Raw genomic sequence first — 18,969 nt, forward strand, 5'->3', positions numbered from 1 at the left:
TTCTAAAAACAATAGTAAAACTACCTGATAGTTCTTTCTTAGCTACATTCTTCCACAGCTACCTTCAATTATTTACTCAAAAGATTTATTGGGTGCCTACTATATACATATCTAATAAGAAACCTGGGAATATACCAAATAAGACAACAGACTAAAATACTAAACTAGCACATAATTGAATCAAACAATAAATCAATGTTACTAAGTAGAATTAAAAACTGGAGCTTTTTTTGGTTTTTAAAGATTTTATATTTAAGTAATCTTTAACCCAATGTGGGGCTCAAACTTACAACCCTGAGATCAAGAGTTGCATGCTCCACTGACTGAGCCAGCTGGGTGCCCCGCAAAACTAGTACTTTTAATAAATGTCCTTATAAAAGAATATCAACATTGACAACATCTAAACAGGAAACCACCTACATATTAGTTTTTGTTTAACTTCTTAATTTTGGGTTTTGCCATAATTTTAATAAAATTTTTTTGGGGAAAAAAGTTTTTATTTGAAACCTTGACTGTTTAATGTTGACATGGGTAATATTAATTTTACCATGTAACTCGTACCACCTTAATATTTTTGTCAACAAAATATTTTTTAAAAATATCTATAAATACCATATATAAAAGAACTGAAATTATACTGTCATTCAAAAACAGAATAACTAATGGAACAAAGTAGTCTTTTATTTAATCAAGTAGCAATTTGAATCTGTCTATTGATAACTACTATGCAAGAACTTGACTGCTTTCGATATAAGAGTATCCAAAAATGGTTATCTACATAAAGGCTGTATTTAATCTTGTATTCATTTGGGTTGCCACTCGAAACACAGTGACAATTTTCAAAAGGTTTTAATCTAAACTTATATTCTATAATTTTAAATCAGTATTACCCAGTAATTCCAGCCCTGATAATTTATCCTAAGAAATTATTCAAAAGAATAACAATGTTCACTGCAATATTACCATCAAGAAAATTGGAAACAACCTATAGAGTTCAACAACAAGGAATAACCACGTATATACATTTGTGTATACAAACCCAAAGGGACAATGGAGAAGATGATTTAACAATTAGTATATTGTTTATAAGCCTTCAATGTAAAAAAAGAAAAAACAGAAAGCGATCTCAACTATCATGATACTAAGCAAAACTCTTTATCTTTATGAATAAGGTTAGAAGGACACCACATAAAGAGTGTGTCAGGGCTATGGTTTTCTTTTTGTTTTTTGTTTTGTTTTGTTTTTGCTATTGGTATATTTAGGCAATTTAAAAATTTTTAATAAAACTAGTATGTAGGAAGACATTAAGTAGGGCAGAGAAATATCATTTGAAGTTAATACATACCTTAATAAAATTTGCATTGATATAGTCTGAATCTTGAGAAGGAGTCTTTAAAGTCAACTTAACTCGGCTGTGATCAACTGTAAGAAAAAAAAAAGGATTTCATAAATTATGTCCTGTTGGTAGACATGTGGTCTAATAAGCCATATAGCTCAAAAATATTTTCTTTAAAAAACAATTTCTAACATCATATTTATAGAAAATAAGTCTATAAAAACAAAAATCTAATGATGTAAAGCTGTGTTTTTAAAGCTGTAATCAGAATAATCTCAGGAACTCTTTTAAAATACAAATTCCTGGGCATCATCCCAGATTTGCTAGACAAGAGCCCAGGGCGAAGCCTCTGCAGTTTTTTAAGAAGCATATGAGGTAGCGGACACTAACCACTAATGTACAAGCTCATTTGCCAAAATTCTTATTAGGAAATGCAGCTTTCATATTTTACAAGAAATTATAAAAATTAAGTAAATTATGACACATGAAATATGATGCATAAAAAGTGCTAAATACTGCACTTGACAATAATATTATTAGGTAATGGCCAAATTAATGTAAAAAAACAATCTTTTTTTTTTTTTTTTTTTTTTAAGATTTTATTTATTTATTTGAGAGAGAGAGAATGAGAGACAGAGAGCATGAGAGGGAGGAGGGTCAGAGGGAGAAGCAGACTCCCCGCTGAGCAGGGAGCCCGATGCGGGACTCGATCCCGGGACTCCAGGATCATGACCTGAGCTGAAGGCAGCCGCTCAACCAACTGAGCCACCCAGGCGCCCTAAAAAAACAATCTTTACAAAAAAGTTCAAAAATATAAATTTCATTAGTTTTATAAAATTGCAATTTTATTCTTTCAAATAAAGGTAATATGTATACGATTTTTAAAAATCAGATTTTAAAGAAAGGCTTTTTTTTTTTTTTTTTTAAGCAGGCTCCATGCAAGTATGGAGCCCAGTGCAGGCTTGAACTCATGACTCCAAGACCAAGACCTGAGCTGAGATCGAGTCAGACACTTAACCAACTGAACCACCCAGGTGCCCCTTAAAGAAAGGTATAAAATGAAAAGTAATCTTCCCCTGTCCTTGAAGTCCAGGTCTCTCTTTCCCAACAAAGACACTATTAAGGTTTTTTTTCCTTCCAGAAGTAATTTTTATGCATATACCTACATACTTTGAAAACTGCAAATGCAATGATCCCATATTCTGTTATCTCACTTTTCAGTTAATCCTATATCCTGGAATTCTTCCCAGAGCTAATATAATACAGGTCTATTTTATTCACATGTTACATAAAGTCCATTATATGGATGTTTCATCATTTATTTAACCAGCTACAGTACTGATGGACCATTTTTTCCTATTAAAAACACTACCACACTGAACACTGCTGTACATGTATCTGCTTTCACTGCTAGCAGTGGTAAAACGTAAGTTCCTAAAAGAAGAAATGCTATTTGCCTTCTAAAAGGTGTATACTAACTTACACAGTACAAATGCTATTTGTAAGAGTGACTGGGTATTATACTTTTTAACAGGTGACATTCTAAAAAGTAAAAAAAAATCACACTTGTATTTCTTGAACTATGCAAGTGGTCGCACATTTTTCATAGTTAACTGATTACTGAGATTTCTTTTACCATATACTGTTTCTTTATGTCCTTTGCACATTTTTACCAATGTCTATGTTTTACTACCGATTTATATGAAAAAAAGAAAAATGAGTCTTTAGTCATAGGTAATGCAAATAGTTTTGTTCCAGTTTGTGTTGATTCTTAAAAATTTTTTTCTCTTTCCAGGATCCCACATTACATGTAGTTACTATTTCTCCTTAGTTTGTTCCAGTCTACCAAAGTTGCTTTGACTCATTTTTTTTTCTTATGATTGGAATGAGGTTTATGCATTTTTGGCAAGAACACCAGAGAATGATGATGTGTCCTTCTCAGTGAGAAGACACACCAAGGGGCTTATGATGTCAATTCCATATTATTTGTGATATTAACCTTGAATACTTGGTTAATATGGTGTCGCCTGGTTGTCTCCCACTGTAAAGTTACTATCTTTCCATTTGTAGTAATAAATATTTGGGGGAAGATACTCTGAGCCTAGGAAATCCTAAAGCAGTAGGATTGCCTAATATTCACAAGTATCCAGATTGGAAAGAACCATAGCATGTTAGTATGTAAGATGCCATTATCATTATAACGGTCCTTTCTAATCCAGGGATGATGAATATTAAAGGCAATTAAAATTAGAAAAAGACAAATACAGAAATGGTAACAGGCATGAATAAAACTTTTTAGTAAACCCTTAAAAGTCAACTAATGAATAACTAATTTGTCAATGACTCAAATTTTATACATTAGTACTAAGGCCCACCCAGTTCTGCTGATTTTATTAATTTTTGGTGAAATCTTTGAAAATCTGTAGGAAGAGATACAGAAGAAAGACATACTAGCTTCCAATTAAAATCATGTTATCTCTTTTCTGTGTTTCCAGAAAAGAGAATGTTTACATGTTTACCAATGCTCTGTTCTCATCTCACTTGACCTTCTGGTAAATGGGAATATTCAGTAGTTAGGATAATGACAGTTAAGTAACTACACAAAGCTTCCTCTCACCATGTTTGCCAGTAATGAGGAGTCCCAATTAATTACCTTTACTCATGTGGCATATTAGCCTCCAGTTAAAGTATCTCAAACATAGGACTTTGTACAATAGTTGGTTTACCACTGGATCCTCAGTAAATGTTTCTGGGGATTGTGAACCCAAATAAGAACAGTGGCTCCCAAATAACAGTCAATACTGGTACCAGGCTGTTACATTCAAGCTGGTAATTTTTAAAAAAATATTCTGTGATGGAAAATTTTATGCATACAGAAAAATAACATAATGAATCCCCATATATCCATTAGCCTGTTTTAATAATTTCAACATTTTTAAGTTTTTATTTAAATTCCAGTTAATTAACATACAGTGTGATATTAAATAATTTCAACATTTTGCCAATCTTATTTCATCTGTCTCTAATCATACAACACCTGGGGGCTGGAAAAAGCAAATTAAAATACAAGACTTCTGAGTACCATATTCTGTAGTAAGTTTGATTCAGTAACTTCAAGATGGGGCAGAAAAATGGCTTATTTTAAACTCTAAAGCACAAGCAAATTTTGTAGTCATTGCTTTATACCAAATAATCACAGTATATTACTGATAATTTTAAAAACCAACGTTAGGTTGCTTATGTAACGTAACACATCATCACGTGTATTTTCGATTTTTCATTGGTGCTCCTATTAAGCATAAACGTGTATAACTTAAAGAATATTAAAGAAATTAAAACAATCATTCCTCTCCATGGTTTTGCTGATTGCCTTTATAACCTCCCAAGAACCCAACTCCAAACAGATAAAACCAAGACTGGCCACACAGGAGGCTCTCTACACAACATTTTTTCCCCCAAACAAACATCAACAACGTATGGCAACAAAAAGAAAATATTTAAATACTGTCACCTCTGAAGAAACCGAAACTTCCTAGTGATTAAATCCTAGGTCTCAGGGAAAAACAAGAATCTTCATAATTAAATTACAATATGTGTATTACACTGATCCATCACTTTTTTTTTTTTTTAAGATTTTATTTATTTATTTGACAGAGACAGAGACAGTGAGAGAGGGAACGTAAGCAGGGGGAGTGGGAGAGGGAGAAGCAGGCTTCCTGCTGAGCAAGGTGCCAGATGCGGGACTCGAACCCAGGACCCCGGGATCATGACCCAAGCCGAAGGCAGATGCCCAACCATCTGAGCCACCCAGGCGCCCTGATCCATCACTTCTAAAGGCTAGCCAGCTGGATTTTAGTCCTCTTAGCAGACAAAGCACAGATCATTCTTGACACAAGAGTATCTAGATATTTCTTAATTCTGGAACTGGCCTCAGTACTCTAGTATAAAATGAATCAAATCTCCAAGATAGCTCTAGAAAAACCCATATAATCTTTGAACGATGATGAAACTACTTTTAATGGATCAAAAGCAAAAATGTCTGCTCTTGCCACTTCAACAATGTATTAGCGGTTGTAACTAGTAGAACAAGGCAAAAGAGGCATTCAGATCAGAAAGGAAGTAGTAAAACTCTCATTTTTTTCCAGATAAAATGACTCAGTATGTAAAAAATCCTAAAGGATCCATAAAAAACTACTAAACTAATAAATGAGTTCAGGAAGGTCACTAGATTAAAAAAAATCAATACAAAAATATAAATTGCATTTCTATGTGCTAGTAATAAAGAATTTGAGAATAAAATAATTTCATTCAGGGGCGCCTGCCTTCGACTCAGGTCATGATCTCAGGGTCCTGGGATCAAGCCCTGCATCGGACTCCCTGCTCAGCAGGGAGCCTGCTTCTCCCTCTCCCTCTGCCTCTCCCCCAGCTGTGCGTGCTTGCTCTATCTTTCTCACAATAAATAAAATCTTAAAAAAAATTTTCATTCAGATAAAGAATTTAAAAAAATAAACACAGGACTTGTACACTAAAAACCAAATAACACTACTGAGAGAAATTAAAGATCTAAATAAATGGAGAGAGACAATTCATGTTCATAGATTGGAAGAATCAATATGGTCTAAGATGGCAATTCTCCCCAAACTGATCCACAGATTCAATGCAATCCTTACAAAATCCATTAAGGGTTTTTTGCAGATATTGACAAATTGATCCCACAATTTATATGTAAATGCAAAGGAACCAAAAGAACCAAATAAATTTTAAAAAATAAGAACACAGTTGGAGGCCTTAACACTTCTTGCTTTTAAAACTTACTACAAAGCTACCATAATGAAGACAGTATGATACTGGCTTAAGAATACAACAGTGTTGTATTCTTAAATACAAAAAAACCTTACATTTATGGTCCAATGATTTCCAACAGGGGTACCAAGGCAATTCAGTGGAGAAAGGACAGTCTTTTCAACAAATGGTATTAGAACAATCCTACATACACAGATTATTTCAGACAATTAACTGAAAATGGATTATAGACCTAAATGTAAAAGCTAAAGCTACAATACTTCCAGAAGAAAAATAAGAAAACAGAAAATCTTTGTGATCTCGAATTAGGCAGAGTTCATGGACAGAATATCAAAGGCATGATCCATAAAACTGATAAATTGGACTCCATCAAAATTAAAAGCTTGCACACTTTAAAAGACACCTTAAGAAAACGAAAAGACACCTTAAGAAAATAAAAACACAAGCCATGAACTGGGAGGAAAAAAATCTGCAAACCATATATGTAAAGAAGGACTTGTATCTAGGACAGCTGAAGAACTTTAACAACTCGGGGCGCTGGGTGGCTCAGTCATTAAGCGTCTGCCTTCGGCTCAGGTCATGGTCCCAGGGTCCTGGGATCGAGCCCCACATCGGGCTCCCTGCTCAGTGGGAAGCCTGCTTCTCCCTCTCCCACTCCCCCTGCTTGTGCTCCCTCTCTTGCTGTCTCTCTCGTCAAATAAATAAATAATATCTTAAAAAAAAAAAAAAGAACTTTAACAACTCAATAGAATTATTTTTTTAAAAGATTTTATTAATTATTTAAGAGACAGAGAGACAGAGAGACAGAGAACACAAGCAGGGAGGAGAAGGAGAAGCAGGCTCCCTGCCGAGCAGGGAGCCCAATGCAGGGCTAGATTAATGCAGGGCTAGATGCTTAACCGACTGAGCCACCCAGGCACCCCACAACTCAATAGAATTAAAAAAAAAAAAAATCTAATGGAAGTACAAAGAATTTGAAGAGACTTTTCACCAAAGAAGATATACAAGTGGCTAAAAGAACATGAAAAGATGCTCAACATTAGTCATTAGGGAAATGCACATTAGAACCACAAAGAGATACCTCTACACACCCACTAGAGTAACTATACTCAAAAAGACTGACAGTAAAAAGGAATGTGGAGAAACGAGCCCCCATATATTGGTGGTGGGAAAGTAAAATGGTACAAAGCTACTTTAACAAACAGTTTAGCAGTTTCTTAAAAAGTTAAACATAAGGTACCATAGATCCAGAAATTCCATTCCTGGGTTATCTACCCAAGAGAAAGAGAGCCGTATGTCCACTTATGTGGACATGTTCATAGTAGCATTATTCATAATGTTCATCAACTGGTGAATGGATAAACAAAATGTGATATATCCATACAATGCAATATTACTGAACAATAAAAAGGAATGAACTATACTATAGATGCTACAACATGGATGAACCTCAAAAACATGCTTCATGAAAAAATCCAGACGTAAAAGACTACATATTGTATACTTACATTTACATGAAATTTCCAGAATAGGCAAATCTAGAGACAGAAAGCATTAGTGGTTGCCTGGGGCTAAGGACTGCAAACTGGCATAAACGATCATTTGAGGGTTGATAGAAATGCTCTAAAACTGTATTGTATCAATGGTTGCAAAACTCTATATAAATTTACTAAAAATTATTGAATTGTATATTTAAATTATACCTGGTATGTAAATTATACCTCAATAAAGCTGTTTAAAAAAATACTGTGTCTGGAAGCACTGGACATGCTAAACATGCAAAGGAAACTGACAACTTATATTATTTTTATGACAGTAAGTAAATATACATCTCTAAATCCAATTGCTTTTAATATGATTTTCCAAATTAAAATGACTAGAAATTTATTGGAAACTGACTTATCAAACCTTAAATAACTTAAAAGGAAAAAAGACACTGCCAGTCTGACTATAGCACAATGATTAAGAGCTCAGAATCTAGGGCAAGGCTTCTCAACCTGAGCACTACTGACATTTTGGCCTTGTGTTAATTCTTTGTTTGTGGGGAGGCTGTAGCCTCTGTATTACAGGATGCAGCAGCATCCTTAGCCTCTACCCACTAGATGCCAGTAGCAGCCTGCCATTCCATACCCCAGTTGTGACAACCAAAATGTCTCCAGACATTGGCTAACTGTCTCTTCTAGGGGCAAAATCACCCTAGTTGAGAACTAGTGCTCTGGACAAAAATCACCTGAGTTTAAATTTTCATCGATTCTATTAGCTGTGTGACAAGCTATTTAATTTCTGTCTCAGTTTCCCATCTGCAAAATGGCATATACTAGTACCTACCACAAAGTTTCGTTGTGTTGATTATGGCAAATAATCCATTTACTACAGAAATTGACAAACAACACAAATTAAGGTTTTTATTTATTAGAGGGCCAATTTTATAGCACACCACTTAATGTCTCCCTCTATCTCTATTTAAAATTGTAAAGCTTCCCCCCTTCTAGTCTCAGCTGTCTCTGTGTGCCTCATGCCCACTGTATTATCCTCAATACCACTAACCACCATCTGAGAGACCATATATGTTATTTGTATTTACTGTCTATTCCCCCTTCACTAGAATATAAACTCCATAAAGGCAGGGATTTTTGAGTTTGTTTGCTGCTGCATCCCCAGCATACAGTATTTGCTCAAAGCTTCTTGTAAAATGAATGAATAAAACACAACACATGAAAACAGAAAGCTGGAGCTGTTTAAGATTCATTTTCCCAGATGTATCTCTTTAAAAGTATATGCATTAATTCCAGAGTACATTAAGAGTATGTTGAGATTATCTTGCTCAATAAAAACTGTCCAGAAACCCACACCATCCACCATTCTGAGGGGGATTGGTAAGGAAGTGCACCGTATTTTCCAAAAGCTGAATGTTTAGTTACGATGTGCTAGGTATAATTCTAAGCTTTTTAACATGCACTAACCTATCTAATGCTCAAAATAATCATAAAGAGTATGATTATTTTAATCTGCATTTTATAGATGAAGAAAAAAGGCACAGAAAGGATGAGTTTAAAGTCATATAAATAGCAGGTGGTAGAGCTAGGATTTGAACTTCCAGAGCCAAAGCTCTTCACCATTATACTATGTACACTTGCCACTTAGTAATTCTGCTAATACTGGACACCCACTGATCCCACAGCTGAGAATACAGTTGAACAACAACAAGAAAAAGCTGAAGGATTAAATTTATGCAAAGAAGACAGTGAGAAAGAGAGGGATAAGCCAATCTGAAAGAAGGATTTCATGGAAGAAGAAAATTTCAGAAATAGAGACTAGTCAATGGCATAAAAATGGTTAACAGATAGGAGTAAGCACTGAAAAAAGACTACTAAATCTGGCACAAATAAAGTCACTGAAAACTTTATCAAAGACATTTTAGAGAGAACAACCTTTAAAAATTAATGAGATTTGTCAATTATATCTCAACTTAAGGCTGGGGAAAACAACAAATGAGAGTTGAGGGAATGGTGCCATGGAATGTAGCTATTTCAAGACAGTTGAAGGAAAAGAAAAAGACTTTTTTTTTTTTAAGATTTTATTTATTTATTTGAGAGAGAGAGAATGAGAGAGAGCACATGAGAGGGGTTAGGGTCAGAGAGAGAAGCAGACTCCCCGCCGAGCAGGGAGCCCGATGCGGGACTCGATCCAGGGACTCCAGGATTATGACCTGAGCCGAAGGCAGTCACTTAACCAACTGAGCCACCCAGGCGCCCAAAGAAAAAGACTATTAGCAGCTTTAAGAGATAGCATGTACGATGTAAAGTTTTTGTATAAAATAGGAACACACTTAAGTATGCATGCTTTTAGAGTTAAAGGTATTTTGCCAAAAACCATGCCTTTTAAAAATATAATTATATTATTATAATATAATATAATTATATTATAATATAATATTATATTATAATTATAATATATTATATTATTATATTATATATAATATAATATAATTGTATTATAATATAATATATAATTAATATATTATATTAATATAATATATAATTAATATATTATATTAATATAATATAATATATAATAAGTCTAAGGTATACTCTTCAGAGACACATACTGAGCCTACTGAGAAAGCAGATATGCAGGCTTGAATCACCTTATGGTTCATGTTTTCATGCATAATTAATCAATCAAGGTTCTAATTGTGAATAGATAAGAGCTAGAATTTTTAGCATTTTATAAAATTTATTCCATTATATTTACTGAATTATCTATTTTATTTTAACAAAATACCTTCTTTGAACAGGGAGTGCACAAAAGACATTCTTACTTGGATTTTTTTTGTATTTAAAAGTAAGTATCAGAGTAATTGTGATGCTTAAAGAAAAAAGTAAACAAGTACTTTCAGAAGGAAAAACAAGAAGCACAATTACGAATTATCTTATAGAGTATTGTAAAGGGAAGTTAATTACTAACTCCTTTACAATCAAACGCATTAGGAAGAATAAAACTAGTTTAGGCTACAAGCCGCTAATTAACATTTTCTAATCATTCTATGAGGGCATTTCAAACTTACATGGCAGTATGTCCTTATATCTGTTCTTTTTAACATTTTCTTCTTTTTCTCCAGTGGCTGTGGGATAAATCTTTTCTGTTCTATATTTGGTAGACAATCTTCTTAATCGCTTAAAATATAAACAAAAAAATTCAAGTTTATAAAAACATTAATATTTTCAAAATTTTAATGATTTATAAATAGCTCTGTATTGAATTCTGCTAACCCCAATTCCTTACAGCTCATTTTCCTGGTTTTCTAGGCTCACAGTATCTCCCTATCCCTTAATAATTAACCCCAAGGATAATTTTTTTTTAACCATAAGTGCAAACATAAGATTAATTTTCCAAATAGCATTGAAAGGGGACACTAAAATAAAAGTAAGCAATTTTATTTAAAGAAATCATTAATAAGTTGAGTCAGAATATTTAACTCAGTCCTTAACTTATTCAACATTTTGTGTTTAACTATGGGTCCCTAAAACCAAGTAAATCATGCCTAAAAGATTATGTACAAGTTTCTTTATTCCTTCTCTCAATAAACCTTGGGCACCCATGATGTGCCAGGCTCCTTCCAAGGCATAAGCTAATAATTACTTATAAGACACTGCAAAACAAAGTTCTTTCATATTGAATTGGAAATGTCCAACAAAGACCAATTCTGCTTATTCACTGCATTACAGAAGTGGTTTGTGAGTTAGTGACAAATTCTTACCACATATGGCAGTAGGGATGTTCTTTGGGCTGGAATATTTCTGCGTGTCAGTAATACACTTCCTGCTTTCAGAAGCACTGAAAGTCAGCATTGTGAATTGTTTAAATTCACTACTCAACTACATTGCTGAAATTTAATTTCAAAGAAGCCTACTTTCTTCCAAGCTTAAAGACATATTGAAGGCATTCTGGTTTTACTATTCAACGAATTATTGACTACAAATGAAATGAACAAAAAGTCTGGTAATAACATTTAACTTTTTCACCATTTTACTTTTGCTACTTGTGATGCTGAGGTTTAAGCAACAAAACATTTTTTTTTTAAATCACAGAACTTATTTAAGATTATTAACATATTCTTGTTATGATATACTTCAATATACAGCATTTGAAATAATCTTATGAGTAGACAATTTAACATAGAATAGTGCATCTTTTGTTTTCTTTGAAAAACTACTAAACTTTATAATGACAGTATTAGAGACCTAAAACAGGAATACACATTTTTTTCAGTAAGATGAAAAGACTTATTAGAATCTTGTTCTGCCTTGTCACAATGCCGAAATTAAATTACCCACATTTATGATGCTATTTTCTATGGTAATAAGGTTCTCAAAAGTAGGTTAGGGGAAAAAATTGTATTTAAAAGTAAATGGGATGTTGGTGAGGGTGTGAGAAAACCAAAACTTCAATACAATGCTGGTAGAAGAGAACATTAACACAAGCCCTAAGGAGGGTAATTTGGCAATTACAAATACACATAACCCCTTAACCCAGCAAGTGTACTTCTAAAAATTTGTCCTCTAAATGGCACATGTGAAATGACATATTATGCACAAAGTTAGTTACTGCAGCATTGTTTAAAACAGTAAAGGACTGCAAATAAAAGTCTATTAATAGAGGATTGGCTAAATTTGTTTCATTCATACAATTAAATATGATATAACTGAAAACAAGTAAGGAAGCTCTTCATATAGGGATATGGAAATGCCTCAAAATACATATTAAGTGTAAAAAGCAGGGAACACAACAGTGTATGTAATACACTACCGATGGTGTTAAGAATAAAAATATATTTGCATTTTCTTGTACATGTGCATAAAATATCTCTGGGAGAGAAACTGAACAAGGTTGTTGTTATTGGTGGAGAAGAGAAATGAATAGCTATAGGAAATGGATGGGAAAGAAACATTACTATATATTATTTCATACTTATTAGAGATTATATGAATGTATTGCCTATTCAAAAAATTAAATGCTAAAGGGGCACCTGGCTGTCTTAGTTGGAAGAATGCAGCTCTTGATCTCAGGGTCATGAGTTTGAGCCCCACGTTGGTTGTAGAGATTACTTAAATAAAATAAAAACTTAAAAAGATTTTAGAAAATTAAATGCTAAAAAAATTAAAGGGAATAGAAAAGATTGCTCATGATTTTCTTAATCCATGTTAACAAAGACCCTCCCAGTTATACACATATACATCTTACATATTTAATTAGAATCTCTGTATTTTTTTGCTCAAAGATTTTAATTTTCAGTTATTTATAGTATCTTAATGCGTTACAAAATACTGTATGTGACTGTGACTTACAGAAGGTTATCAATCTAAACACTTGCAGAAACACGGGGGAAAAGGAATTAGGTAACAATCACTGAAAAAAATGTATATAACTACAAAGAAAAGAGAAGAGGGAATGAATTTAATTATAAAATGTTAATGCACTTCTGGAATACCTGCAATCACTCCAATCATTTCTTTTTTTACATGACAAATTATGTTATTGAGAAATGAGCAAAATAAAGTTCTTATGTGAAATGACTGCATTTTTCATATAATAAAACATAAGAACACTTTTGTGTACAAATAAACATCTCATTTGAGTTTGAATTTTTATATATCCAGTTTTCTTAAAGCGCAGCACAGCATGGTACGCTTTCTACTTCAAGCTTCCAATGTTCTATTAAAATAAGTCTACATAAGTAGTGTACTTAAAGTTTCATACCCAATGGCAATACTCATCTCTGGTGTAGTATAAATAAAACAAAGGTGGTCCATTAAACATGAAAACTTTGTACATAAAAAAATTGACATCAAAAAATTCTACCCAAATGTTTTAAAAAGATACCAAGTAAGGTCATATTTCCTAACAAAACAAAACAGGGTCAGCTTTACAGTTAGTTGCTTGAATTAAAATTCTGGATCTGCCACTTTCTAGCTGTATGACAATGAATATATTTAACCTGTCTCATCTTCTGTAATATGAGGATAATACCCACACTCAGTAAACAAGCCTCCAAATCTTACCCATCTTTTAAGTCCTAGGTCCTTCGAAGTTTCTTATCCCTCTCATGCAAAAATAATCTTTCCCTTCTGAATTCTTTTTAGATTTTATATGCACTCTTAAAACACCATTTACTTCTCTTTATGATAAATACATAAAGAGTATACATCTTATTTCCCCAGCTAAACTGTAAGCTCTGTGAGTATAAGATTATGATCAGATTAATATTTGTAATGTTCTGTACCCCAGAACATATTAAATGCTTGTATGTTAAATACATTAATCTTAGAATAAGATTTGAATGCTGGCCTAAGCAAAAGATTTTATTCTTTTAATACATCAAAATTAATGTCCAAATAGTGCTTGAAGTAGGGGTAGCACCAAAGCTCATTTAACTATATGAAATGGAAGTATCTACACATGTAATTTCATTTTAACTTCCTGGCCACCAATTCCATTGTCTCTAGGTGAAATTAATTACTAGGAAATTAATTAATTGAGAAACGTTGTAAAATACTAAGGCATCTTATTCATAAATATACTGCATGTGACCGAGTGTGTGAAAACAGCACTGAACTAAAACACCAATAAAATAATTCATTTATTGGGGCGCCTGGGTGGCTCAGTCGTTAAACGTTTGCCTTCGGCTTAGGTCATGATCTCAGGGTCCTAGGATCGAGCCCACACTGGGCTCCCTGCCTGGCGGGAAGCCTGCTTCTCTTTCTCCCACTCCCCCTGCTTGTGTTCCCTCTCTGGCTTTGCCTCTCTCTTCAAATAAATAAATAAAATCTTTAAAAAAAATAATTCGGGCGCCTGGGTGGCTCAGTTGGTTAAGCGACTGCCTTCGGCTCAGGTCATGATCCCGGAGTCCTGGGATCGAGTCCCGCATCAGGCTCCCGGCTCGGCGGGGAGCCTGCTTCTCCCTCTGACTCTATCCCCTCTCATGCTGTTTCTGTTTCTCTCTCTCTCTCTCTCTCTCTCAAATAAATAAATAAATAAAATCTTAAAAAAAATAAATAAAAAAAATAAAAATAATAATTCATTTATTAAGTTTAACATAATTATTTAATATAATCCTAAGCAAGAAAGTACTCTGAATCATTTACTATCCTAACTCGGCAAATTGTAGCTAAATGGTATATTTACATAAGCTTATAGATACCATACCCTATATCATATATGGATTTTTTTTTAACTATGCAAACAAACAAAACAAAAAGACTTTAAGATTTGCAACTGTCTACCCTTAAACATCTTGAAAAAGTCACATAATAAATTCTTTTAAATAATTTCTTATCTCAGAGTTACTGTCCTAAAAAGGTAAATCTGATCATTTTTAGTCCCTCCCTTAAAAATCCTCTCGTGGGTCCATCACCTCCAAGTTAAACTACCAATTCCTTGTTTAATTATAACATTTTGAATGCTGTCTGTCCAATTTCCTAGCTTCTTTTTGTAACATTCTCTTACTTAAGAATTTGATGCTTCAGCCACACCACGACCACAAGCAACCCTCCGCCCCTCAACATCACAGTTTGACAATTTTTACCCTTGCTGGTGAGTTAACAGTAGGACTCTGGATAAAGTGTTATTTCCTTTGTGAAAGCTTTCTTGACCTTTCCCTTAACAGCTCCTCAGCCCCCAGCACCGAAGAGTCAATAATACATTGCTCTATTACCACTTGTGATATTTCAATCTTGCCGGTCTCATCCACTAAACTATAAAACTGAAGGCACACTCTAGACTATCTTCTTGGACTTTATAGGCCAAGATCTAATGCAAATCACATTAAAAATGGGTGAATTCATTTACTTATTGAGCTTTCTTAAGTCATACAGATGTCTCTAATACATTAGAATTTTTGATGCAAACAAAAATGAAGCTTAATATTCACTTTGTTTTAAAGTTCCAAATTATTTTTTATTTCTTTTTTTTAAAGATTTTATTTGTTTATTTGACAGAGAGAGAGGGAGCACAAGTAGGGGAACGGCAGGCAGAAGCAGGCTCCCCGCTGAGCAGGGAGCCTGATGTGAGGCTCAAAGTGGGGCTTGATCCCAGGACCCCGGGATCATGACGTGAGCTAAAGGCAGACGCTTAACCAACTGAGCCACTCAGGTACCCCTTTTTCTTTATTTCTTAAAACACAAAAGTTTTATTCCCTTAATCTTAAATCAATAAACTGATTCTCAAAAGCTTCTAAGTCACGTGCAATGTAACTATCCTCATTTAAGGTATCCATTTATGTGTTAAGATTTGAGTTCTTTAACAAGGTAGGACAGGTTCATTGTTTATCTAAGGCTCTAAGCTAATAATAATGTGTTGTGTGATGTTTGTTGAATCTCTCCAAATAGGTGTCTACTGTATTGTCTACTGGGTGTCTCATGGACATCACAAACATGTCCAAATAGCACTACCATTCAACAGTTGCTCAAGTCTAAAAGCTAGGAATCATCCTTGATTCCTTCCTTTACCTCCCCTACAACATCCAATGCATCAGCAAGTTGTGTTAGCTCCACTTCTAAAATATATCCAATTCTCTTCATATCACTGAACACTTAGAATTCAGAATACATTGAGATAAGCTTAATTGGCTGGATTTTAAATCAGAACAACTAAGAAAACAATGGACACAAAAAGTAATAGAGCTAAAATGGAAATTTAGCTAACTCAAAAGCTAATTCTTTTTGGAATAAGATGGAACATAAATAAATATTGAAGCTCAAGACTTCTTATGCTGTTACCAGGCCACACGCTACTGCCCCAAATTCCTCAATGTCAACATATTTAAAAAACAGTATGAGTTTCATAAGATAGTACTTTCAGTAAATATGCACACAAATCTGAAAACTGTACTTTAAAGTGAAATAAAAATGAAATTATACTTTATGCTTAAAGGTTATACTGTACCAAAATATAAGAATACCTAACCCATAACATAGTAATGCTTTTGCCACTGCTCTGAAAAATTTCTGAGGCAATTACCAGAGAATCCATCTGAATTTTATCTTATTTTTTCAATTTTTTAAAAAGATTTTATTTATCTATTTGTCAGAGAGACAGAGAGAGCACAAGCAGGGAGCGGCAGTCAAAGGGAGAGGCAGGCTCCCCACTGAGCAAGGAGCCCAAGGTGGGACTCGACCCCAGGACCCTGGGATCATGGCCTGAGCCGAAGTTGGACACTTAACCAACTGAGCCACCCAGGCGTCCCTATTTTTTTAATTTTTTTGAGAGAGAGCAAGTGAGAACGACCACGTGTGTGTGTGGGCGGGGGGGGGGGGGGGGGGAGAGGTGAGGGAGAGAGAATCTCAAGCAGACTCTCCGCTAAGTGCGGGGCTCGTGAGATTCTCACAACCCCGAGAACTCTGAGATCATGACCTGAGCTGAAATCAAGAGTCGGACACTTAACCGACTGAGCCACCTAGGCGCCCGAATCCATCTGAATTTTAAAAGGGAGGGGGGCTGGCACACAGGTGGCACTTAGTAATAACTATTAAATGAATAGATTCATCTGGTTTTATACCTGAAATACGTAACTGTAGTCTATCACAAAAGCCACTCAATTGTAATATTACTAATACTTACCGTGTAAGTTATATGATCATTAAGACAAAATAGTTTTTTTTAAACCCCAAATACAAAGTAACAGCAACAAGTAGTAAAATCATAGTATAATTTCCACCAAAAGTATACTATCTCTAACCAGCTTTTCTTAAATCTTTACAAACCTATTTATATAAAAATATGCATATCCCTAATACCCATTATAAGCAACCAAAACAACCAAAGGGTCTTTAAACTATACAACTGCAATGTTTACCTTTAACTGCAAAACATGCAACTCCACCTTTCAAAATGCATCTTCCTATCTTTGCTCACGCTTTACCTACTACTATATAACAGACTAATTTATCTGCCATTCTTCTTCAGAGAGCAAGCTGTGCCTTCTTATTTGAAGCTAAGTCAGGACTGATAGTAAAAGGACATATTTTGAAGTAGGGGCTGATCATATGGGTCTTTGGGTAACAAAAAGATTTTATTCTTTATTCAAGCTGATTTTAATGCTTATTTTCCTAATAGTATACACCAAACAAACTCCTCACTTTCTTCTAGCTCACTACAGAAATCCTCTCACTAAAACATTTCCTGAGACTAGTCCTGGCACCAAACCCCATCTTCCACTTCCTCCCAAAGTGCTTCCTCATCTCTACCCACAGTCCTTTATATTTACCTCTCATCTAGGACATATCCCAATGTTAACTTATATATGCATATATACCATGAGAACATGAATTCCCTGAAAATGCAGACCATGTCTTCTTTCTATTAATACCAGCTACTACCAGCATAATCCAGGACAAACAGTAGTGAGTAAATACACTCTTTAGGCCTTCTCTGGTGGTAATGTTCAGAGAAAATTAATACAAATTAGAATTGACCAGTATACTTAGGAAACAAATTTCTCTGCCCTCTTACACTTTATTAGTACTTCACAATGGGACAGGTTTGAGTCAGAGGAGCTGGGGTTCAATTCCTAGTTCCATCAACTACTAGTAATGGAGATCTCTTCAACGTAGCAGCTTTTAAAATTCTCCTTGAAGGGGTAGCAATAGACCTTAATTTTGAGAACTTGTCTTTGTTTTTGTTTTTTAAAGATTTATTTATTTTTTTGAGAGAGAGAGCGCATGCATGAGAGCGTGCGACCGCGGCGGGGAAGAGGGAGAGAAACTTAAGCAGACTCTGTGCTGTGCACACAAGGCGACACAGGGCTTGATCTGCCCCCTCCATGCAATCATGACCTGAGTGGAAATCAAGAGTCAGATGCTTAAGGGACTGAGCCACCTAGGTGCCCCTTGAGAACTTGTTTTAGAATAAGACTCTGTACTATAGACTTTATATTTAAAAATAATAAATACAGCAAAGCATAAAAACTAAAAGGAAAAGAAGGTTATAAAAATTTCACAACAAGCCTATAATCGTTTTTTTTGATATTGTTATTTTTGTTTTTTGCACAGCCTAGACAACAAGCAATACTTTCCTTAAAGGAAAGGTTCCTGTTCTTGGGTCGGAAAAGAAAATACAGTGCTTTCTCAAGATCAAAGTAAGTTAAGAAGATGTAATGCAAGTTTATCCTCTGTCTACCTGCAAGTTACATTCTTATGGAAATAAAGTAGAATTCCATCTGAATTAAGAGGACACTAAAATTGTTTTGTTATATGTATTAATTTTATTGAAATGAAGATATTTAATACAACAAATGGCAAAAAAAAAAAAAAGTGTTCCTAGGTTTGATTATT

General features: G+C 34.2%; 1 protein-coding gene and 1 long non-coding RNA gene across 5 annotated transcripts in view; one reads left to right on the forward strand and one right to left on the reverse strand.

The window, feature by feature from the left end:
* Nucleotides 1-18,945, forward strand: part of LOC116631106 — a 112,036-nt gene extending 93,091 nt beyond the window's left edge. Inside the window, exon 3 of the long non-coding RNA XR_004299081.1 lies at nt 18,688-18,945. This is a non-coding gene — a long non-coding RNA (uncharacterized LOC116631106). The remainder of the gene's footprint in view (nt 1-18,687) is intronic.
* PTPN12 (protein tyrosine phosphatase non-receptor type 12) overlaps nt 1-18,969 on the reverse strand; it is an 87,565-nt gene that overhangs the window by 38,688 nt on the left and 29,908 nt on the right. For all 4 annotated transcript variants that reach the window (XM_032402297.1, XM_032402298.1, XM_032402296.1 and 1 more), the window contains 2 exons: nt 10,707-10,815; nt 1,346-1,422 (listed from right to left, as the gene is read on the reverse strand). In XM_032402297.1, the coding sequence (XP_032258188.1) occupies nt 1,346-1,422; nt 10,707-10,815 (186 nt within the window). The remainder of the gene's footprint in view (nt 1-1,345; nt 1,423-10,706; nt 10,816-18,969) is intronic.

The sequence above is a fragment of the Phoca vitulina genome, unplaced genomic scaffold (assembly GCF_004348235.1).
Source record: "Phoca vitulina isolate PV1807 unplaced genomic scaffold, GSC_HSeal_1.0 scaffold4, whole genome shotgun sequence".
NCBI classification, from domain to species: domain Eukaryota; kingdom Metazoa; phylum Chordata; class Mammalia; order Carnivora; family Phocidae; genus Phoca; species Phoca vitulina.